At 47.4% G+C, this 24,126-nt stretch overlaps 1 protein-coding gene across 1 annotated transcript in view; it reads left to right on the top strand.

The window, feature by feature from the left end:
- Positions 1 to 12,230: 12,230 nt before the first annotated feature.
- LOC147100233 (uncharacterized) overlaps positions 12,231 to 24,126 on the top strand; it is a 61,796-nt gene continuing 49,900 nt past the window's right edge. The window contains exon 1 of the mRNA XM_085968220.1: positions 12,231 to 12,295. Within this exon, the coding sequence (XP_085824346.1) occupies positions 12,231 to 12,295 (65 nt within the window). The remainder of the gene's footprint in view (positions 12,296 to 24,126) is intronic.

The raw sequence follows: 24,126 nt of genomic DNA, 5'->3' as shown, positions 1-24,126 counted from the left end.
GGGAGGGCGGGCAGGAGGAGAGGGGTCAGGGGGAGGGCGGGCAGGGGGAGAGGGTTCAGGGAAGGGCGGGCAGGGGGAGGGGGGTCAGGGGGAGGGCGGGCAGGAGGAGAGGGGTCAGGGGAAGGGCGGGCAGGGGGAGGGGGGTCAGGGGAGGGCGGGCAGGGGGAGAGGGGTCAGTGGGAGTGGGGTCAGGGGGAGGGCGGGCAGGGGGAGAGAGGTCAGGGGGAGGGGTGTCAGGGGGAGAGGGGTCAGGGGAAGGGGGTCAGGGGGAGGGCGGGCAGGGGGAGAGGGGTCAGGGGAAGGGCGGGCAGGGGGACGGGGCTCAGGAGGAGGGCGGGCAGGGGGAGAGGGGTCAGGGGAAGGGCGGGCAGGGGGAGGGGTGTCAGGGGGAGGGCGGGCAGGGGGAGAGGGGTCAGGGGAAGGGCGGGCAGGGGGAGGGGGGTCAGGGGGAGGGTGGGCAGGGGGAGGGGGGTCAGGGGGAGGGTGGGCAGGGGGAGAGGAGTCAGGGGGAGGGCGGGCAGGGGGAGAGAGGTCAGGGGGAGGGTGGGCAGGGGAAGGGGGGTCAGGGGGAGGGCGGGCAGGGGGAGAGAGGTCAGGGGGAGGGCGGGCAGGGGGAGCGGGGTCAGGGGAAGGGGGGTCAGGGGGAGAGGGGTCAGGGGAAGGGGGGTCAGGGGGAGGGTGGGCAGGGGAAGGGGGGTCAGGGGGAGAGGGGTCAGGGGAAGGGGGGTCAGGGGGAGAGGGGTCAGGGGAAGGGGGGTCAGGGGGAGGGTGGGCAGGGGAAGGGGGTCAGGGGGAGAGGGGTCAGGGGAAGGGGGGTCAGGGGGAGGGCGGGCAGGGGGAGAGAGGTCAGGGAGAGGGGGGTCAGGGGGAGAGGGGTCAGGGGAAGGGGGGTCGGGGAGGGCGGGCAGGGGAAGGGAGGTCAGGGGGAGAGGGGTCAGGGGAAGTGGGGTCAGGGGGAGGGTGGGCAGGGGGAGAGAGGTCAGGGGGAGAGGGGTCAGGGGACGTGGGGTCGGGGAAGGCGGGCAGGGGGAGAGGGGTCAGGGGAAGGGCGGTCAGGGGGAGGGCGGGCAGGGGGAGAGGGGTCAGGGGAAGGGCGGGCAGGGGGAGGGGGGTCAGGGGGAGGGCGGGCAGGGGGAGAGGGGTCAGGGGAAGGGCAGGCAGGGGGAGGGGGTCAGGGGGAGGGCGGGCAGGGGGAGAGGAGTCAGGGGGGAGGTTGTAGTGGGTGCTGGAATTAGGTTGTGTGGCTCCCATCCTGAACTAATATAATAGCAAAAGCTCTATCTGTTATGATATGATAGCAAACCCTATATATAACATATCAGGCACTGTATATATGTTATATTGAAATAGCAGATCCTGTATATAAACGTATAAAAATAATAGCAAACCCTGTATGCATTATAATGGAATAAAAGACCCTTTATCTATTATAGTAATATGGATCAAAGGCAGGTAAATGGAGTTGAGATACAGATCAGCCATGATCTAATTGAATGGCGGAACAGGCTCGAGGGGCTGAGTGGCCTCACTCCCATTCCTATCTCCATAATATAATAGCAGACCTTGTGTATATTTTAGGGAAAAGCAGAGGTGGGTGCTGATACTGTTTCCAACAATCCCATGATGTTGACCGCTCGGGAGGAAGACCGAGAAGAAGAGAGAAAGAAGAGGAGGGAGTGAGGAGAGGAGAGACAGGATGAAAGAAGGACTTCCTAGATGTAGGTAAGGTTATTAATGGTCCAGAGTAGGTAAATCCGACATATTACGTCAAGTTGAACAGGGGCAGCAGAACAAGGAAGCACAGGATTAATGGGCACATGCACATTTAGGGATGATTGTAGAAGAAGCTGTTCCACATGTGGAATGGTGGAGTAGTGGAGGGGAAAATCCTGGGATAATCTGAGGGTCAGCCGGATGCCGGGACTGTCGGGTTTTCTGAATGGAAGAGCTAATAATGTCCTTTCGCGTCTGTATCTGTCTTGTGCTTTTTTTAAATTTTGAACGAGGGGGAGTTGGCGGAAATGTGCGGAGGACCGAACACGGAATTGCACTGTAGTGGAGCCTCTAGGAGCTTGTGACTGACGGCCTGTCCCACGATCGCCTTGTCACCGAGACCTTCACTTTTTAAGCTGATGTCACTGGATAATGATCGGAAGCAGGAGCCTTGCATGTTAGTCACAGCGGCTAAATAGAAGCGACAGAGGCAGCTGTCACCAAAGATAGTCTTGACCACACCTGGGTGGGACAATGGGCTCCTCAGTAGTCACATCAATAACCTCTGACACTCCCCTGTTTGCTCCTACCAGCTGTGGCTCAGTGAGCAGCACTCTCACCTCTGTGTCAGAAGGTTGTGGGTTCTAAATCCCATTCCAGAGACTTGAGCACATAATGCAGGCTGACACTCCCAGCGCAGTCCTGAGGGCGCGCTGCACTGTCGGAGGTGCCGTCTTTTGGATGAGACGTATACTTCATTGGCTGTAAAGCGCTTTGGGACGTTCTGAGGTCATGAAAGGCGCTATAGAAATGCAAGTCTTTCTTTGCCAGTTCCATTCTTCAGTGCAGTGATCCAGCCAGTAAATGCCTACTTACTCACATTTTTAAAATACTTTTTTTTCTCTCATTGACCTTTAACACACTTGTAACAAATCCTGGTTTCCCAGAACTCTCATTGTATGCACCCGGCAGTCTCTGCATTTCCCTGAACACAGGGTTGGTACACAATGGGTTGAAAGAGTTTTTTGATTCTACCTCAACAGGGAGCAGCTACGGACTGACGCAAAGGTTAAAAAAAAAGCTACGATATATTCCCAGTCTGGGCCAACTCAGGCGATCTCAGCCTGGGCTGGCTGTGGAGGGCTCCACAATTGACCTCAGTGCCCTTGGCCCAGGGTCCCTGCTGCCGATCACTCTCCAATCACACCTGCTGGAAAGTTGCAGGTTTGTGGCCGTGTGAGCGTGAACAGGCGCGGATCAACTCTCCACAATCCAACACCGCGCCCACACTCACACGTGAATGTTTCCACTTGGGAGGGAGTTCAAAACTAGAGGTCATAAATATAAGACAGTCACTAATAAATCCAGTAGGGAATTCAGGAGAAACTTCTTTATCCAGAGAGTGGTGAGAATGTGGAACTCGCTACCACAGGGAGTGGTTGCGGCAAATAGTATAGATGCATTTAAGGGGAAGCTAGTTAAGCACATGAGGAAGAAAGAAACAGTAGAATACGGTGATGGGATGAGATGAAGAGGGGTGGGAGGAGGTTCGTGTGGGGCATAAACACCGGCATAGACCAGTTGGGCCGAATGGCCTGTTACTTGCTGTGCTGTAACTTTGATATAATTCTATGAAGACTGATGACCTGGGAAATGTACTAGGCGATTGTCAGCGCCCATAGAAATGTAGCTGCTTAAGAATCAACACCCACCAGAGAGGAAGGGAGAAGGTCGATGGAAAACAAATGAAAATAATTTCCTTTTTTGCTGGTTGTAGTCCTGGTTTTCCATTTCTTGATACGCTCAATCCTTTTGCAGTGCTGTTTCTGGGCAGAATTTCAAGGAATGAATGAAACCATCTGCGAAATCGCACTGAGACTGGGCGGAGAGCGCGTGAGCCGGTGGCGGTAAGTCTGTATTCACCTTTCTACCTAAAGGCCATCTTCAAACACTGGCCTATCACAGTCTGAACTAGGGTCGCCAACCCTCCACGATTGCCCTGGAGTCTCCAGGAATAAAAGATTAATCTCCAGGACATGGCTGCGATCATAGGATTTTTTTTTCATTTTGTTTGAACACTTTTGTTGATTAGTTGTTAAAAATTTTGGAGATGGAATAAAAAGCTGTTTGACCGGGTGGGGCGGGGCGGGAGGTCATGTGATGAAACCTCCAGGAATACGACCAACCAGAGCTCGTCTTAATCATGACTGCAGCTTTGCGAAAATCTGATTGGAGGTTTTAAATTTGCAACGCCAATCAGAAGCAAAAAGATCTAAATAGGATTGCGGTTCTCAAAGGGAGATTCTCTGCTACTGGGGTTGGGTACTTCTAAGTTGGGTTACCCTCGCCACCCACTCCATCCCTCTCCCTGGCCACTGTCTGAGGCTGAACCAGACCCTTCACAAGCTTGGCGTCCTAGTTGACCCTGAGATCAGCTTCTGACCACACATCCACTCCATCGGCAAGACTGCCTACTTCCGTCTCTGTAACATCGCCCGACTCCGCCCTGCCTCAGCTCATCTTCTGCTGAAACCCTCATCCATGCCTTTGTTAACTGCAAACTCGACTATTCCAACACTCTCCTGACCGGCCTCCCAACTGCCACCCTCCGTAAACCTGAGCTCATCCAAAGCTCTGCTGCCCCGTGTCCTAACTCGCACCAAGTCCCGTTCACCCATCACCCCCTGTGCTCGCTGACCTACATTGGCTCCCGGTCTGGCAATGCCTCAATTTTAAAATTCTCATCCTTGTTTTCAATCTCTTCATGGCCTCCTCCCCCCTCCCTATCTCTGTCACCTCCTCCAGCCCTACAACCCTCCGAGATCTCTGCACTCCTCCAATTCTGGCCTCTTGCACATCCCCGATTTCATTAAAATCGGGGGGTGTAAATCGGGTGGGGTGTAAATTGGGCGTGTGACCCGTACATGCTCGTTTTCCGCCCGGCGGGGTAGGTTAAAATTACGCCATTGGTTTCTGCCGAGTTTGAGGATTTGACCGAAAGCTACAGGAGATCCGACTGTTTCATCCATTGCTGAGGTGAGTTGGGTTTGTTGATAATCGGGATTGTTTGAGCCAATCCAATTTGAGTTTTGTCCAGCTCAAGGGCCTCCATGGGGGGGGACAGAGCCATTGAATTTATTCACACTGCCCTGTACACTACCTGGTCGGCGACACCTCAGCGCATTCGATCCCTTCTGGAGATCATTCCATCCAGTAAATACTGCCTAGTAGGGATCTGTCCTCACTGCTTCCTCCTTTCTCGTTGGAGATGTTAATGCTCAACAGCCCATCCAATAAATCACCTGGGGGCAGCAGGTTTGGTGGCGTGCATTGTTGAGGGGAGAGTTTGCTAAATGTGACTGTGAGGCAGAGTGCTGCCCACAGCTGGAGTCTTATTCCATTGAATGATGGGTCTCACGAAGACAGCACTGAAAAGTAGCAGCTCAACGAAGTCTCACCCACTAAACCGCGGGAAGGATCCTTTCACAGTTAACCAGTCCCCCGGCGATATTGGAACAGGAGGAGGCCCTTCAGCCCCTCGAGCCTGTTCCGCCATTCTATTAGATCAGGGCTGATCTGTATCTCAACTCCATCCACCCGCCTTGGTCCGTATCCCTTGATACCCTTACCCAACAAAAATCTATCGAAATAACAACAGAAAATGCTGCAAACACTCAGTAGGTCAGGCAGCATCGAGGAGAGAGAAACAGAGTCAACGTTTCGAGTTGGGGACACTTCGTCAGAAATCTATTGATCTCAGTCTTGAACATTTCAATTGGCCCCCAGCATCCACAGCCTTTGCGGAGAGAGCGCTCCAGATTTTCACTAAAAATAGTGCTTCCTGATTTCACCCCTGATCAGGCTAGCTCTAATTTTCAGATTATACCCTCTTGTTCTGGATTCTCCCATCAGATGAAATAGTTTCTCTGTATCTACCCTATCAAATCCCATTCTCATTTTAAAGACCTCGATTACATCACCCTTCAATCTCCTAAAGTCAATGGGCCAAAGATTGGGGTCGGAGGCGTACCTCAGGAGTATGTCACTGACCCGCAAAAGAATTACGAACCTGCCTGCTGGCGGCGAGGCTGCGAGAACTTGCGGTCTGAGGCCGCGAGGTGAAGGGCAGCGTAACAGCCCACGGATCCCAGGGACGCAGGCGGTGCAGAAACGGGTCCCACGTCTGTTTGCATCAACCGTAACATTTCCGTGCACAATCGCTGGCCAGTCGGTACTCTGCGCCAGCGGTTGCTTTCTCGTGGCCCGCGTACGTTGACAGCCCGCAAGTTCCGGATTTCGTGCAAGTGCAAAATCCCAAACTTGTGGTGGATTTCGAAGGAGGTATGCTGGGGTACTCGGAGTATGGCGCTACAACGACTGGGGTACTCTGAGAGTACGCCCCTACACCGACTGGGGTACTCTGAGAGTACGGTGCTACAACGACTGGGGTACTCTGAGAGTACGCCCCTACACCGACTGGGGTACTCTGAGAGTACGGCGCTACACCGACTGGGGTATTCAGAGAGTACGGCGCTACACCGACTGGGGTACTCTGAGAGTACACTGCTACACTGACTGGGGTACTCTGAGAGTAGGCCGCTACACTGACCGCAAAACCCAGGCCAATGTGTACTTCTCTTTGGTGTGACATGGGTTTTCAATGTCGGCAAGCGTGAGGTCATCCACTTTGGACCTAAAAAGGATAGAGCAGGGTACTTTCTAAATGGTGAAAAGTGAGAAACAGTGGAGGTCCAAAGAGACTTGGGGGGTCCAGGTACATAGATCATTAAAATGTCATGGACAGCTACAGAAAATGATCAAAAAGGCTAATGGGATGCTGGCCTTTATATCTAGAGGACTAGAATACAAGGGGGTAGAAGTTATGCTGCAGCTGTACAAAACCCTGGTTAGACCACACCTGGAGCACTGTGAGCAGTTCTGGGCACCACACCTGAGGAAGGATATATTGGCCTTGGAGGGAGTGCAGCGTAGGTTTACCTGGAGTCCAAGGGTTAAATTAGTCAAAGAAATTACACAAACTAGGATTGTATTCCCTGGAATTTAGAAGATTAAGGGGTGATTTGATTGAAGTTTTCAAGATATTAAGGGAATAGATAGGGTAGATAGAGAGAAACTATTTCCGCTGGTTGGGGAGTCTAGGACTAGGCCATAGTCTAACAATTAGAGCCAGACCTTTCAGGAGTGAAATTAGGAAACACTTCTACACACACAGGGTGGTAGAAGTTTGGAACTCTCTTTCGCAAACGGCAATTGATGCTGGATCAATTGTTAATTTTAAATCTGAGATTTTGTTAACCAAAGGTATTAAGGGATATGGGGCAAACCCTTGGAGTTAGGTTACAGATCAGCCATGGTCTCACTGAATGGCAGAACAGGCTCGAGGGGCTGAATGCCCTCCTCCTGTTCACTCTGTTACACTGCTAAGAGAATTGGATGTTTAAGCTCAAGTCTGAAACAAGTGACGGTGCTATTAATTTGAGGTTTGTATGCACACTAACTGCTCTGCCTGTCTTGGGACAGGATTGCAGAGGTTGCTGTAAGTGTCACTTCTAAACTATGGGACAATATAAAAATGATAACGTTGCCAAGAACAGGCCTGAATCTCTCTGATTGATCTCTTGGCCACTGCCGAGAAACCACTGAAATAAATACATTTATATGTACACTTTGCTGCATGCAGGTTTGGAATAATCAATCCTGGGAGAGAAATTGGGACAACAATATAGAATCACACAGCACAGAAGGAGGCCATTTAGCCCATTGTGCCTGTGCCGGCTCTTTGAACGAGCTCTCCAATTAGTCCCACTCCCCTGCCCTTTCCCCAGAGCCCTGCAAATTTTTCTCCTTCAAAGTACATATCCAATTCCCTTTTGAAAGTTACTATTGAATCTGCTTCCACCACCCTTTCAGGCAGCGCGTTCCAGATCACAACAACTCGCTGCGGAAAATCATTTCTCCTCCTCTCCCCCTCTGGTTCTTTTGCCAATAAAGCCAGATGTACATTAATCTGCATTTGATGGGTGAACAGATTCAATGCTTCTTCAAATGAGGGAGAAAGGAATAGAAGGATATATTGATAGGGTAAGATGAAAAAGAGTGGGAGGAGGCTCGTGTGGAGCATAAACACTGGCACAGACCAATTGGGCCGAATGGCCTGTTTCTGTGCTCTAAATACGATGTAAATTTGCATTTTTTGGGGGGGTTTTTTGCCTTTATCAAGGAGAGTGATATTATAAAAGTCTTGTATTTGCATTTCTATAGTGCCTTTCACGACCTCAGGACATCCCAAAGCACTTTACAGCCAATGAAGTACTTTTTGAAGTGTAGTTGCTGTTGTAATGTAGGAAACACGGCAGCCAATTCGTGCATAGCAAGCTCCCACAAACAGCAAGGTGATAATGACCAGATAATCTGTTTTAGTGATGTTGATTGAGGGATAAATATTGACACCGGGGGAGAACTCCCCTGCTCTCCTTCAAAATAGTGCCATGGGATCTTTTACGTCCACCTGAGAGAGCAGACGGGGCCTCGGTTTAACGTCACATCCAAAAGACAGATGGGTGGGGAAGGGGATATTTCCCAGTCTAGACACTCCCAAGGTCAGGTAAAGGATGGGTTAAAGTCAAACTCACTCTATTCTGCACCCAGATATGGGTTAACCCCAGTCCCTATTCCCAGAAAAGCATCCCGTAATGGGCCAGTGGGACATTTACACTTCCTACATCAGCCATCCTGAACGCCTTCCTTAGTGAGATTCTCAATCAGGACTAACTTCCGAGACTGCCATTACTAGGAGCTGTGCAGAGACAGCACAGAAACAGGCCATTCAGCCCAACAGATCTATGCTGGTTGACATACTTCAGTTTGGATCCTAATCTGGGCTAGGCTTGGCTGGGGTGAAGGGGAGGAATCAGAAGGCGAGTCAATTGGTCTCCAACATCCCCTAGTGGCCAGCAGCATTGACAGTGGCCTGAGGCGGGAAGGTGAAAACGGGCAGTGGGGAAATGGGGTAAAATAATGTGGTGGGGGAGGGGGAGATTATTCCGGAAACAGTGGAAAACAGAGCAGATAATCCCAGCGAATATTGGAAATCTGAATCAAAAACAGAGAATGCTGGAAATCGACTGAAAGGACTTTAAGCATCTTCAAAGTGGGAAAAAATTCTTCATCACATCTCACAGAAACATTCAAAGGGCTTCAGATTAAAGTGCAGCACCTGTTGTTAATGCAGAATCCACATTGCGCAGAGCAAGATCCCACAAGTTTCATTTATCACCGCCATCACTTCCCCATTCTTCCCGCATTCTCTGGCTCATACTTCGAAAATCTTGTGGAGCATTCTTCATTCCCAGTGGGAATTCTGCTTTACGTCTCCTATTTATTTGGGCACCACATATAATACGAACATAACAACAATGACGGACAGGTGAAGACCCTCTGGTCCATTGAGCCTGTCCCACACCATTATGGTACCTTGTGTCTCACAATATATACACTCCACCCCACCTGAAACCATGGGATCTCCTGGGAGAGGCAAAAAACATAAAAACCCAGACCAATTAGGGAAAAAACAATCTGGGAAATTCCTCTCCAACCCATCTAGGCGATGGAAACTAGTCCAGGAGATCCCTCTGGCCCTGAATTCCCGGCAGTACCTACCTTCTGTAAGAGGTGATCTCCGCCCCAGCCAGAAACAGGGCCAGCTCTCGCTTGAAGGAATTCAGCGAGTCCGCGTCCACAGCCTGTTCCAGAGGTCCTCTAATCTCTGGGAAAAGAACCACCTCCTGCCATCTAACCTAGATCTAGCCTTACACAGCTTAAATTTGTGACCCCTGGACCTCCCTAACCTGTTTAATTGAAATAAGCTGTCAGCTGGAATGCAATCTATCCCCTTCAATATTTTATAGACCTCAATCAGTTCCCCCCTAAGTCTACATCGCTCTAAGGTTTAGAGTCCCAACTCTTCTAGCCTATCTGGATAACTAAGATGCTTTAGACTGGGAATTAGTCTAGTGGCCCTCCTCTGCACCCTCTCCGAAAGCCTCAATATCACCCACCATGTGAGGAGACAAAAACTGGACGCAGTATTCCAACTGAGGCCTGACTGCGGTCCTGTACAAAGACAAACAGTATGCCTCGTCTTGTACTCAATTGTCCTATGGATACACCACAACATACTATTTGCTCCAGCTATCGCTACACGGCATTGCTCATGTACCTTTAAGGATGTAGGCACTAGAATGTCCAAATCTCTTTCTATCTCCACCATCTTTAATGCTTTTTCTTGAAGGGTGTATGAATGTTGAGCATTTGTCCTGCCCAGTGCATAACTCTGCACTTATCCAAGATATACATTATTTTCCAGTCTTGAGCCCAATCTCCCAACATATTAAGATCTGCCTGAAGCAGACGAACATCATCTACAATTCTAACACTTGCACAGAGCCAAGTATCATCTGCAAATTTGCAGATTGTGCTCCTAACACTCACACCCAGATCATTAATAAAAATAGTAAAGAGCAACGGTCCCAACACCGATCCCTGCGGGACAGCACTGGTGACCAGTCTCCAAACCGATCCAAATCCATCTACAACTACTTTTTGCCTAGGTCCTGCCAGCCAGTTCTCAATCCAGCTCAATATATTACCACTAATACCAGAGGCTTTGATCTTATAGAGAAGCCTCTTGTGCGGTACTTTATCAAAAGCTTTTTTGGAAGTCTAAGTAGACAGTGCCTACTGGGCTTCCCTCATCCACCAACTTAGTAAATTCTTCAAAAAATACAATTAGATTTGTAAGACATGACTTTTTATGAAGCCATGTTGGGTGTTCCTAATATCTCCCTCTCTATCCAAGTATTCATATATTGCATCCCTAATGATTCCTTCAAGCATCTTACCTATTAATGATGTTAAACTAATGGGCCTATAGTTACCCGGGTCTGTCTTGTCACCTTTTTTTAAAGATGGGGACTACATTAGCCTCCTTCCAGTCAATAGGAACCATTCCAGAGTGCAGTGAGCTATTAAAAATACAGGCTAGGGGCTCGAAAAGATCCCCTAATGAAAAACGCGCACCGTACAATTTTTTGGGATTGTGTGATTCGGACTGAGCTCTTCAATGGAGTTGTTCAAGGGTGAGGGGAGCACCATGAGCAATGGTCACCAGGAGGTCCCATCAAGCTCTTCTCCCCCTTGGTTTCCCCATCCCCACAGTGTGACCTCCATCAAAGCCAGTACAAAGCATGATTCAGTCACCCGGACAATGCCTCATTTTATTTTTTAAATTGCCGCTTGATGTTCCACAAAGTTCTCACCAGAGGAAAAGATCATGGCTGAGAAAGTGTAGGAGTTCAAAGCAATGGACATTAAAGAACGGAGGGACAGACATGTTGCAGATGCATTGCAGTCTGTTTGGCTTTTAGACTTTGAGCACAGAATTAGAAGACAAAGGTTTGGAATTAATAAACCTCAAGAAAGGTAAAGATTTCTCACTTTGTTTCTCTGCTTCTCTCCTTGTCTGTTCTTTCTGCTGTTCTTAGTGTTTGTCTCTCACTTTCTGTCTCTCATGTCTGTTTTCTTTTTTTCTTTCTTTTATTCTTTCATTCTTTCTCTGTCTCTGGCTTCTCTCCTTTTTTTAATAGCTCAGTGAGTCGCACCCTTGCCTCTGAGTCAGAAGGTTGTGGGTTCGAGTCCCACTCCAGAGACTCGAGCACAAAAATCTAGGCTGATGCTCCCAGTGCTGCACTGTCGGAGTGTCATCTTTCGGATCAGACGTTAAACCGAGGCCCCGTCTGCTCTCTCAGGTGGATGTAAAAGATCCTGTGGCACTATTTCTAAGAAGAGTAGGGGAGTTCTCCCTGGTGTCCCGGCCAATATTTATCCCTCAATCAATATCACCAAAACAGATTATCTGGTCATTATCACATTGCTGTTTGTGGGAGCTTGCTGTGCAGAAATTGACTGCCGCGTTTCCTACATTACAACAGTGGCTACACTTCAAAAAGTACTTAATTGGCTGTAAAGCGCTTTGGGATGTCACGTGGTCATGAAAGGCGCTATATAAATGCAAATCTTTTTTTCTTTCTTTCATTCTTTCTCTGTCTCTCGGCTTCTCTCCTTTTTTATAGACGGGGTCTTTAGGACCCGGAATGCTCTGGCAGAAACAATGGTAGAAGCAGAATCCATAATAGTTTTAAAATAAATAAAGAAAAGCAAATAAATAAAAAACTCTAGAGATGGCAGGGCAGGCTATGTGTCGGGACTGTAGTATGTGGGAGTTTGTGGACAGCGAGAGTGTCCCGGATTCCCACATCAGCAGGAAATGTCTCTGCCTTCAGTCACTCCGGCTCAGAGTCATTGAGCTGGAGTGTGAGTTAGAGACACTCTGAAACATAAGGGAGGGGGATGAATTTCTGGATAGTTTTATCCAAAATACAGTCACACCCCAGAGGAAAGCACAGGTTCAGGAAGGGAAGGGTGTGGCTGCTAGGGAGATGGGTAGCGGGGATTTACAAGAGGTTGAGAAGGAAGTCCTGCAGACACTGATCCTGTCCAACAGGTACGATGCACTCACTACCTGTGAGGACAAGGAGAAAGACTGCAGGAAGGACAGCCACAATGTGGACCAAGGCACCGTGGCTCAGAAGGCTGTCCAAGGGGAGGAAGAGCAGAATAGAAATGTGGTAGCGATAGAGGATTCGATAATTAGGGGGATAGATAGTGTCTTCTGCAGCCATGAATGAGAATCCCGAAGGGTGTGTTGCCTACCCGGTGCCAAGGTAAGGAATATCGCGAGGCGGCTGGAAAGGAATTTGGAAAGGGAGGTAGTTAACCCAGTTGTTGTGGTTTATGTTGGAACAAACTTCATAGGTAGGAACAGGGAGGAGGTCCTGCTGAAAGTATCAGGAGTTAGGAGCTAAATTAAAAAGCAGGACCTCGAGGGTAATAATCTCTGGCATAGAAACCTTCAGATCAGGAGAATTAACACATGGCTAAAGGGCTGGTGTGGGACAGAGAGTTTCCTTTTTATGGGATACTGGCACCAGTTCCGGGACATGAAGGAGCTGTACCGATGGGACGGGCTCCACCTGAACCTGGATGGGACCTGTGTCCTAGTGGAAAGGGTAAATTGGGAGGTGGAAAAGGCTTTAAACTAGCAAGATGAGAGGAGGGATCTACAAGAAAAGAAACCAGCCTAAATATAAACAAAACAGGAAAGGAAAGTTTATGAAAGAGTAAAGTAAGGGGGGACATTGATGGCCGGAGAATAAATAGAGTAGTAGAACAGGAGAGTAAAAAGATGGTTAAAAATAAAGTGCAAGGAACTGCTATTTAAAAATTAGTTAAACTGTCTGTGCAGCAATGCATACAGTGTCCGTAATAAAACAGGAGAGCTGGAGGCAGTCATGTGTTGCGAGGAACCAGCCATAATAGGGATTACTGAGACATGGCTACAGAAAAATCAGGACTGGGAATGAAACATTGCAGGGTATAACATATTTAGAAAAGATAGAGAGGGAAAAAGGGGAGGTGAAGTAGCTGTGCTTATTAGGGATAAAATAATGGCAGTAGAAAAAAGTGATGCAGCTATCAGCAAGACAGAAACAGAATCCATGTGGATAGAGATAAAAGACAATGAAGGATCAATCACACTAATAGAGGTAGTCTACAGACCACCTAATAGTGGAAGGGAGGTGGAGGAATAACGATGCAAATTAGGGAAATAAGTAAAAACCCTAGAATAATAATCATGGGGGGATTTCAACTACCCCAATTTTAATTGGACAGAAAAGGTAGGTAAATGGAATAAGGGAATGGAGTTCCTACAATGTGTACAAGACTCCTTTCTAACCCAGTATGTAAAACGCCCAACAAGGGAGGATTCTCTATTGGAACTAGTAATAGGGAATGAACCAGAGCAGGTAAGAGAAGTAAAAGTAGGGGAACATCTAGGCAATAGTGACCATAATATAATACGCTTTAAGATAATAATTGAGAAGGACATAAGTATGATGATAGAGTAATAGATTGGAGAAAAGCTGATTTTGAGGGGCTGAGAATAGAACTTGGGAAAATAAAATGGATAACAATATTGGCAAACAATGACTTAGAACAGCAATGGGAAACAATTAAAATGGTGTTCAACAGAGTCCAGAAAAAATATATTCTGCTAAAAGAACAAAACAAAATAAGCACTAATGGGACACCATGGATGAATAAAGCCATAAGGGAAAAATTGTGAATAAGGAAAGAGGCATACATTAAGTACATGGACGGCAGGAGAGGACATAATAAGGGAGAGTACGAAGAGATTAGGAGAGGTCAAAAAATCAATTGGGAAGGCAAAGAGGAACTATGAAATTAAATTATCAAGGAACATCAAACAAAATAGTAAAATATTTTATAGGCATATAAATTTAAAAAAAGGAAGGTTGGGATGGGAACAGGGCCATTAAGGGATGGACAGGATAATGCCACAGGCAACGATAGAGATGGCAGAAATATTAAATAATTATGTTGCTTCAGTATTTACCAGGGAGATAGGACAGATGAACATGACATTAGATCATGAGATTAGTAATGAAATAAATGCATTTAAAATAAAAAAGGAGATATATTAAATAAATTAATGAAACTCAAAGAGGATAAAAACCCTGGTCCGGACGGATTACATCCACGCATTTTAACAGAATCTAGGGAAGAGATAGCAGAGGCATTACTACACATATTTAATAATTCGTTAAAAAAGGTGTAGTGCCAGAGGACTGGCGGATAGCTAACATAATACCGATATTTAAGAAGGGAGATAGAACATGTCCAGGGAATTATAGACCAGTCAGCTTAACATCGGTGGTAGGAATCCCTATTAAAGGAGAAAATAGTAGAACATCTAGAAACCAAAATTACAGTAATGAATAGTCAGCATGGATTTCAAAATAGAAAATCTTGCTTGACCAACCTCATTGAGTTTTTTGAAGAGGTGACAGAGAGAGTAATTTATCTAGATTTTCAAAAGGCCTTCGATAAGGTACCACATAATAGATGAATGAATAAGGTCAGAGAATGCAGAGTCAGGGGACAAGTAGCAGAATGGGTAATTAGCTGGCTTCAAGACAGAAAGCAGAGAGTAGAGGTAAAAGGTAGCTATTCACAGTGGCAGGAGGTGGGTAGTGGTGTTCCACAAGGATCAGTGCTGGGACCACTGTTGTTCACAATTTATATTAATGATTTTGACTTTGGAATCAAAAACACAATTTCTAAATTTGCAGATGACACCAAATTGGGGGGTATAGTCAATACTGAGGAAGACTGCAACAAATTACAGGAGGACATTAATAAACTTGTAGAATGGGTATTTAATTGGCAACTGAATTTCAACACAGATAAATGTGAGGTATTACATTTTGGTAGGAAGAATAGGGAGGTCACTTATGACTTGGAGGGTGCGAGTCTAGGTGGGGTAGAGGAACAAAGGGATCTCGGAGTACAAATACACAAATCACTAAAAGTTGCGCCACAGGTTAGCAAGGCCATAAAAAAAGCAAACCAAGCACTAGGATTTATTTCAAGAGGAATAGAATTGAAAAGTAGTGAAGTTATGCCAAACCTGTATCGAACCTTGGTTAGACCACACTTGGAGTACTGCGTACAGTTCTGGTCACCATATTATAGAAAGGATATAGAGGCACTGAAGAGGTTGCAGAGAAGATTTACAAGGATGATATCAGAAATGCGAGGGGCTACCTATCAGGAAAGGATGAACAGGCTGGGTCTCTTTTTGCTTGAAAAAAGAAGGCTGAGGGGTGACCTAATAGAGGTCTTTAAAATTATGAAAGGTTTTGATAGAGTGGATACAGAGAGAATGTTTCCACTTGTGGGAAGAGCATAACTAGAGGCCATCAATATAAGATAGTCACCAAGAATCCAATAGGGAATTCAGAAGAAACTTCTGAGAATGTGGAACTCGCTACCACAGGGAGTGGTTGAGGCGAATAGTATAGATGTATTTAAGGGGAGGCTAGACAAGCATATGAGGGAGAAGGGAATAGAGGGTTACTCTGATAGATTTAAACGAGGAAAGATGGGAAGAGGCTCAAGTGGAGCATAAACGCCGGCATGGACTGGTTGGGCCGAATGGCCAGTTTCTGTGCCGTATATCCTCTGTAAAAGATGAGTGGATAAAAGTTTTGAAAAGAAAAGGGAAATGGAACTAAGTGGATCGCTGTCCCTTAACAGAGAGCCTACACAGGCTGATTATTCTTCTGGGCTGTAAACTTCTCTGATTCTATTTCTCTCTCTCTCAACCTGTTTCAGTCCATGTCCCTCTCTCCATTTTCAAATATTGTGCATGTGGTTCTCTCCTCTCTCTCTCTGTTTTTTTCTTTCTCTCTCTCTGCCTGTTTCAGTATCTCTACCACCTCTTTTGTGTGTGCGCATCTCATCCTGTCTTTCACTTTGTCTACATTTGCTTCCCTCCCTGTCTACCTTTCTCTCTCATTCCATCTTTCTTTCTCTCTCTGTCTACTCCCCTCCGTCCCGTCCCCCCCCCTCTCAGAAATTATGATTATTTACGGTCAAATGTGGCGGGTCAAAAGATCTTTCATCGAAGGTTTAAAAAAATTATCGATCAATCTAAAAACTCGTGTCTGACATGGGGAGAGGCAGCGCTTACCCTAGAAGTTCTTGATTATTGCAAAAAAGATTAATTTTCCCATTTGGGATGGAGCCCAGCATCTGCCTGGACCAAGATCAAAGAGTTAGTGTGTGTGGAAAATTATGTGAATCCGAAGGGAGGGTGGGAGAGGCACTAACATTCTGTGTTACAGCCAACACTGTACATCATGAAGGCAACTTTCCTGCTTATCATTTGTTTAGATAGGAAAATAAATGGGGCCCAGTGAGCCTGAGTGTGTGCAGTCAATCAGGCCAAAGAACCAGAGGGGAGATGAGGAGATTTTTTTTTTTTACGCAGTGAGTTGTTGTGATCTGGAACGCACTGCTTGAAAGGCGGTGGAAGCAGATTCAATAGTAATTTTCAAAAGGGAATTGGATAAATACTTGGAAAAGAAAACATTGGCTATGGGGAAAGAACAGAGGGGAGTGGAACTAATTGGACAGCTCTTCCAAAGAACCACCACAGGCACGATAGACCGTATGGCCTCCTCCTGTGCTGTTAGCCGTGTCAGGTGTCAGCTGTGGCTCAGTGGGTAGCACTCTCACCTCTCAGTCAGAAGTTTGTGGGCTCAAGTCACATTCCAGAGACTTGAATATAAAATCTAGGATAATGTAGGAGTGCTGCACTGTCAGAGGTGCCGTCTTTCAGATGAGACATTAAAACGAGGCCCCGTCTACTCTCTCAGGTGGACGTAAAAGATCCCACAGCACTATTCGAAGAAGAGCAGGGGAGTTCTTCCCGGTACCCTGTCCAATATTTACCCCTCAATCAACATCACTAAACAAACAGATGATCTGGTCATTATCACAGTCATTAGTCTGGGTGGTGAAGGTACTCCCACGGTGCTGTTATCTAGTGAGTTCCAGAATTTTGACCCAGCGACGATGAAGGAACGGCGATATATTTCCAAGTCTGGATGGTGTGGAACTTGGAGGTGGTGGTGTTCCCAGGAGCCTGCTGCCCTTGTCCTTCTAGGTGGTAGAGGTCGTGGGTTTGGGAGGTGCTGTCGAAGAAGCTTTGGCGAGTTGCTGCAGTGCATCTTGTAGATGGTACACACTGCAGCCACGGTACGCCGTTGGTGGAGGGAGTGAATGTTTAAGGTGGTGGACGGTGTGCCAATCAAACGGGCTGCTTTGTCCTGAATGATGTTGAGCTTCTTGAGTGTTGTCGGAGCTGCACCATTCCAGGCAAGTGGAGAATATTCCATCACACTCCTGACTTGTGCCTTGCAGATGGTGGAAAGGCTTTGGGGAGTTAGAAGGTTAGACACTTGCTGCAGAATACCCAGCCTCTGACCTGCTCTTGTAGCCACAGTATTTATGTGGTTGGTCCAGTTAAGTTTCTGGTCAATGCTAAGCCCCAGGATATTGATGGTGGGGTGTTCGATGATGGTAATGCCATTGAATGTCAAGGGGCAGTGGTTAGATTTTATCTTGTTGGAGATAGTCATTGCCTGGGACTTCTGTGGCGCGAATGTTACCTGCCACTTATCAGCCCAAGCCTGAATGTCGTCCAGGTCTTGCTGCATGCGGGCATGGACTGCTTCATTAGCTGTTTGCGGGACCTTGCTGTGTGCAAATTGGCAGCTGCATTTCCTACATTACAACAGTGACTACACTTCAAAAAGTATTTCATTGGCTATAAAGCACTTTGGGACATCCTGAGGTTGTGAAAGGCGCTGTAGAAATGCAAGTCTTTTTTTCGTTGTAAGATTCCGGAAGCAGTTTTTTTGCCGATGTGTAAATTCTACCTGCAGGGCCAAAGGCAAAAAATAACATCAAATAATTGCGAGCCAATCCCGTTCACTGTCCGTAGCCATGTGCGAGCAGTGGTGGAGAGCGGAAACAATTGGCTGGAGTGTGGGTGGGGGAAAAATTCAGCTTGAGTACCTCCAGCGATTTTTAGTGGTGTTAGTTTTTTTTGTATGCTTAGCGATAACAATTTGGCTCAATTTCCCCCCCCCCCACTTCTGTTCGTGAAATACAGCAATTCGAAAGAATAAACAGAGGCTGCCTAATTTCCAGGGCTGAATGCAAAAAACACAGCAGGCAATGTGAGGCTGGGCCATTTTGATCCCTTCCCCCTGCTTGCTTCAATTGGCTGGTTATCAGGCCGGCCAGCAGCTCGTGCCTTTGCCAATTAGAGTGGTGCTGTGATTCTCTGCTATTGGCCGCCCCGTCCTGGTGACATTTGCGCATGATTGGGTGAGGTGTACTTGATGGAGAGCAGCCCGCTGACAGAGAATGGAACGTGAAGCGAGAAGGAGCCAGAGAGAGAAAAAAAAATAAGCACAGCTGGAAGAAATGGAATTTAAAGACACAGTCTGCCTTTCTGTTTCGTATCCCAAAAGGGAAGAAGTTCGGGTTCTGCCAAAACCTGGAGGTCCTTCTATTAGAAGGACTATGGTGGAGCTCCTCCCACCCGGAATTTACCCAGCGAGGGACGGAGCCATCGCAGTCCAGGAACGCTCCAGATTCAATTCCAGATTCAGGGCAACAGTAGAGTCACTGCAGATCGTCCTCAGAACCTTTGGGTTGGGGAAGAGGAAAATTGGGCAGGGTTCCCGGGCAAACTGTTTCATGCACCAGTGACAGCTCATTTCACCTAATTTGTCGGCAGGTGAGCACCTGACGCTTCGTTGACGCGCGGCACAGCGCGGCTCGGCTCGGCTGAGATCCCCCCCCTTCCCGGTTAAGTGTCCCATCAGCACTTACCGTCTGCGCTCACACATGAATGGCCAGTTGGATGAGGTAGCCGAGGGATTGATGCTCATGGAACCACACACAGAAAGAGACCGCAACTTCGGAGATTGGGAGACAGGCAGAGTTACCAGAGCTCGGGGCCATGGCCACCAAGGGCAGAGAGATGGAAATTGGGCGATGCACAAGAGGCCATATTGGATGAGCGCCGAGATCTCGGAGAGTTATGGGGCTGGTGGAGGTTACAAAGATAGGGAGGGGGTGAGGTCATGGAGGGATTTGAACACAAATATGAGAATTTTAACATCGAGGCATTGTTGGACTGGGAGCCAATGTAGGTCAGCGAGCACAGGGGCGATGGGTAAATGGGACTTGGTGAGAGTTTGGATATGGGGCAGCGAGCACAGGGGCGATGGGTAAATGGGACTTGGTGAGAGTTTGGATATGGGGCAGCGAGCACAGGGGCGATGGGTAAATGGGACTTGGTGAGAGTTTGGATACAGGGCAGCAGAGTTTTGGATGAAGAAACCAACTCAGTTGTGAAACCAATTGCGGTGAAGAAGGCCGACCATCACCACCTTCTCAGGGTAACTAGGGATGGGCAATAAATGCTGCCTGATCAGTGTCTCCCAAATCTCGAGAACAAAGATTTTCTTTTAAATAACTGCCCGATTGTCCATTGCCAACCGGGAACGGAAGCAGAGGGTCATTGGATGCCTGCGGTTCAGTGAGGATGGGGAGTGCAGCCTCTCTGGCTCCCTTTGAACTGATGTCTTGGCCACAGCGCAGAGACCCACTTCAAAGGCCGAAACATCTTACTGAGCCTGCTTCTGGTGGTCACGTGGGCTTTTAACTGCTGTGGCTCTCTGATGAAAGGAGCCTTCTTCTGTTGAAATTGGCTGCATTGTCGGCTAAGTGCGGGGAGGGGACTCGAGTGCCACAGCTTATTAAAAAAAAAATTTTGTTAAAGGGTAAAGTGCGAATAGATCTTAGGATCAGTGGAATTTTGGGTAAGTACTTTCAAGGGTGACTCACGGCTCCTGTGTGAAGTCAGCCCATTGTCTCATCCTCAGTGAAGTAATGGTCTCCTCAAGGGTGTGTTAGATAGAATTACATCGAGTCTACAGCACAGAAACAGGCCATTCGGCCCAACTGGTCCGTGCTGGGGTTTCTGCTCCACACGAGCCTCCTCCCACCCCTTCTCCATCTCACCCTATCAGCATATCCTTCGATTCCTTTCTCCCTCAAGTGTTTACTTAGATGCATGAATGCTATTTGCCTCGACCACTCCCTGTGGTAGCGAGTTTCACATCCTCACCACTCTCTGGGTAAAGAAGTTTCTCCTGAATTCCTGATTGGATTTATTAGTGACTGTCTTATATTTATAGCTCCTAGTTCTGGAACAGAAACAACGAATGACATCATTTTCCCATCATCCTCAGTGGTGGGGGGGCGGCGATGGGGAGAAGACGTCACAATCACTAAGTAGCCCTCAGCGCCTGCACACCCACTGGGTTTTCATACGAGAGGAAGAGAAAGCGCTGTAATTAAACAGAGAGAAAAGCAGAGTTATAGCAGCAAGCTCATCACTTCCTTCCGTGTCTGTTGAAATCGCAACCAAGTTAAAAATTGCTGCAAGACTTGAGGCATTCTTAGAAGTCAGATGATACACACGTGACAGTAGGGGCCGGTGGGCCTCACTGATCTTTGATGCTGGATCCAATTCAGAGGGTGTATCACTCAGGATGAAAAAGAGCTCGACAATGTGGAAGGAATTCTGCCCCACACCCTGTAACCAGCCTCTCGAGATTCTGGCTGGTGTTATACAGATGTTACATTTAAGAGGCCTGTGTTGGCCTGTAGTTAGTTAGCTGACCTGAGTTGGTGCTGTTCCATTTTGTTTCTCTCCATCCAGCCGTCACAACTTAAAACAAACTACAGTAAGACAGCTTAGGTTTACATGGACTTTGGATGAGGATGAGTTTTTTTTTTCACTCTTTGGGACGTGGGCATCGTTGGCAAGGCCAGCATTTATTGCCCAACCCTAGTTGCCCTTGAAAAGATGCTGGTGAGCCACCTTCATGAACCGCTGCAGTCCGTGTGGTGAAGGTTCTCCCACAGTGCTGTTAGGGAGGGAGTGCCAGGATTTTGACCCAGCGGCGATGAAGGAACGGCCAATATATGTCCAAGTCGGGATGGTGTGGGACTTGGAGGTGGTGGTGTTCCCGTGCGTCTGCTGCCCTTGTCCTTCTAGGTGGTAGAGGTCATGGGTTTGGGAGGTGCTGCCGAAGAAGCCTTGGGGAGTTGCTACAATGCATCTTGTAGATGGTACACGCTGCAGCCACGGTGCGCCAGTGGTGGAGGGAGTGAATGTTTAAGGTGGTGGATGGGGTGCCGATCAAGCAGGCTGCTTTGTCCTGGATGGTGTCAAGCTTCTTGAGTGTTGTTGTAGCTGCACTCATCCAGGCAAGTGGAGAGTATTCCATCACACTCCTGACTTGTGCCTTGTAGATGACCTGGATTAGGCCTGGCTGCGATACCCTCAAGCACCCCTCCCAACCAGGCAGTCAAATAAGAGACTAACATGTACCAGCTACATTCACAGATGATGCACAGTTATTTGGAGCGAAGGGCAGCTGACACCCATGAAACCACAACCCAACATGAGTCAGTGCCCTCAGGGGAAGAGGAGAGAAGAATATTACAAAGTATTTGCAGCACAGAAACAGGCCATTCGGTCCAAATGGTCCGTGCCGGTGTTTATGCTCCACACGAGCCTCCTCCCACCCTATCAACATAACCTTCTATTCCTTTCTCCCTCATGTGCTTATCTAGCCTCCCCTTGAATGCATCTATACTATTCGCCTCAACCACTCCCTGTGGTAGCGAGTTCCACATTCTCACCACTCTCTGGGTAAAGAAGTTTCTCCTGAATTCCCCATTGGATTTATTAGTGACTCTCTTATATTGATGGCCCCTAGTTCTGGTCTCCCCACAAGTGGAAACATCTTCTCTACGTCGACCCTTTCGAACCCTTCCATTATCTTAAAGACCTCGATCAGGTCACCCCTCAGTCTTCTCTTTTCTAGAAAAAGAGCTCCAGCCTGTTCAATCTTTCCTGATAGTTTTAACCTCTCAGTTTTGGTTTCATTCTACTAAATCTTTTTTGCACCTTCTCCAGTGCCTCGATATCCCTTTTATAATCTGGAGACCAGAACTGTGCACAGCGCTCCAAGTGTGGTCTAACCAAGGTTTGATACAAGTTTAACACAACTTCACTACTTTTCAATTCTATCTCTAGAAATAAACCCCAGTGCTTGGTTTGCTTTTTATGGCCTTATTAACCTGCGTCGCTACTTTTAGTGATTTGTGTATGCGCACCCCCAGATCCCTCTGCTCATCTACCCCATTTAGACACTTATTTTACAAGGAGTGTTTGACTTCCTTATTCTTCCTACCATGTATTACTTTGTACTTATTTATATTGAAGTCATTTGCCAATTACACACCCATTCTGCACATTTATTAATGTCTTCTTGTATTTTTTCACAGTATTAACTACAACCCCCAATTTGGTGTCATAGGCAAATTGTGAAATATTAGGGGGGGAAAGAAATAGTCAGGAGAACCGAGTGAATTTACACCCGTGTACATCAGTGAGCAGAATTAACTGGGCTTCACACTAAAACGACTCTACTTCTAAAAGAAAAAACTTGCATTTCTGTAGCGCCTTTCACATCCTCAGGATGTCCCAACACACTTTACAGCCAATGAGGTACTTTTAAAGTGCAGTCACTGTTGTAATGTAGGAAACGTGGCAGCCAATTTGCGCACAGCAAGCTCCCACAAACAACAATGTGATAATGACCAGATAATCAGTTTTTTTCAGGTAATTAAAAACTATCCTAGGAGCACATTGCTACCATTCCCATGGACTTGCTGTTGTTAATCAGCTCATCTCAGATGGTGATCACTGGCAGGTGCAAGAGGTGCATCAGGGCTGATTGATTTATTGATTATTTTTTAGCTCTCCACGCTCCCCGAGTTGATAGAGAAGTGCCTTCTTTTGCTTGGGGTCTCCCTCCCACCTCTGACATTCCTCTGATGCACTTCACCCAAGTGGCCACTTTTCACGGTTCAGCTTAGGCAAGGAGTGCTGGCGGGATATTCAACCATGGGAGGAAGTTGCAGCTCTGCCCACTCCTAACCTTACTCACCATCCATGCACATTAAACAGGCGGGGTTTACTGGCTAGTGATTCGGAGGGAAACACTGGCTATGTTTTGTTTCCCTCTTTCTAAGCAACTGAGAGTGAGGACAAGGGCAGCATCTCTACTGATACTTCCAGGGGCGACCAGCTAACTGATTACTCAGTTGCTCACTGGGGTTTGCATTGACTCATTGGTCAGTGGGTCTGCCAATCATCATTACTAGAAAAGAAAAATAACATTTCAAAACTGAGATTGATCGATTTTTGTTAGGTAAGGGTATTGAGGGTTACAGAACCAAGGCAAGTAGGTGGAGTTAAGATACAAATCAGCCACGATCTAATGGAACGGCGGAGCTGAATGGCCTCCTCTGGTTCCCATGTTCCTAAATCAATGCTGAATACAATTGCTCACATCTGTTATAAGATATTCCTTTCTCTCTGTAAAAGGTTGAGCAGGATAAACACACGGAGCTTCTAAACACTGGTCCAGTTCGAACTGGGTTCTCTTGCTGTGATCCAGGACTAGTAAGAACACTCTGATGAACTGGTTTTTCAGGATACCGAGTGACTGAAGTCAGCAGTGTGGTCACCACCAGGTCAAACACTGGGCTGATCCCGGCAGGTGCGTTTAGTCTAATAATCTGTTAAACTTGTTTGCATTGCTGTGCTAGGGACCATCCTTAAGTCTTGGCAAGACCACAGAGTCCGCCTCTGTTTATTTCCACACTCGAACAGTGATAACCAGTCAAAAACCAGGCTGCTCATTCAAATAAACAATGACAACTTGTATTTAAATAGCACCTTTA

Source organism: Somniosus microcephalus, chromosome 26 (assembly GCF_052327205.1).
Source record: "Somniosus microcephalus isolate GS21.2 chromosome 26, FLI_Smic_1.0, whole genome shotgun sequence".
In the NCBI taxonomy this organism is placed as follows: domain Eukaryota; kingdom Metazoa; phylum Chordata; class Chondrichthyes; order Squaliformes; family Somniosidae; genus Somniosus; species Somniosus microcephalus.
Note: the sequence above shows the minus strand (reverse complement) of the source record. Positions and strands in the feature narration are given on the sequence as shown.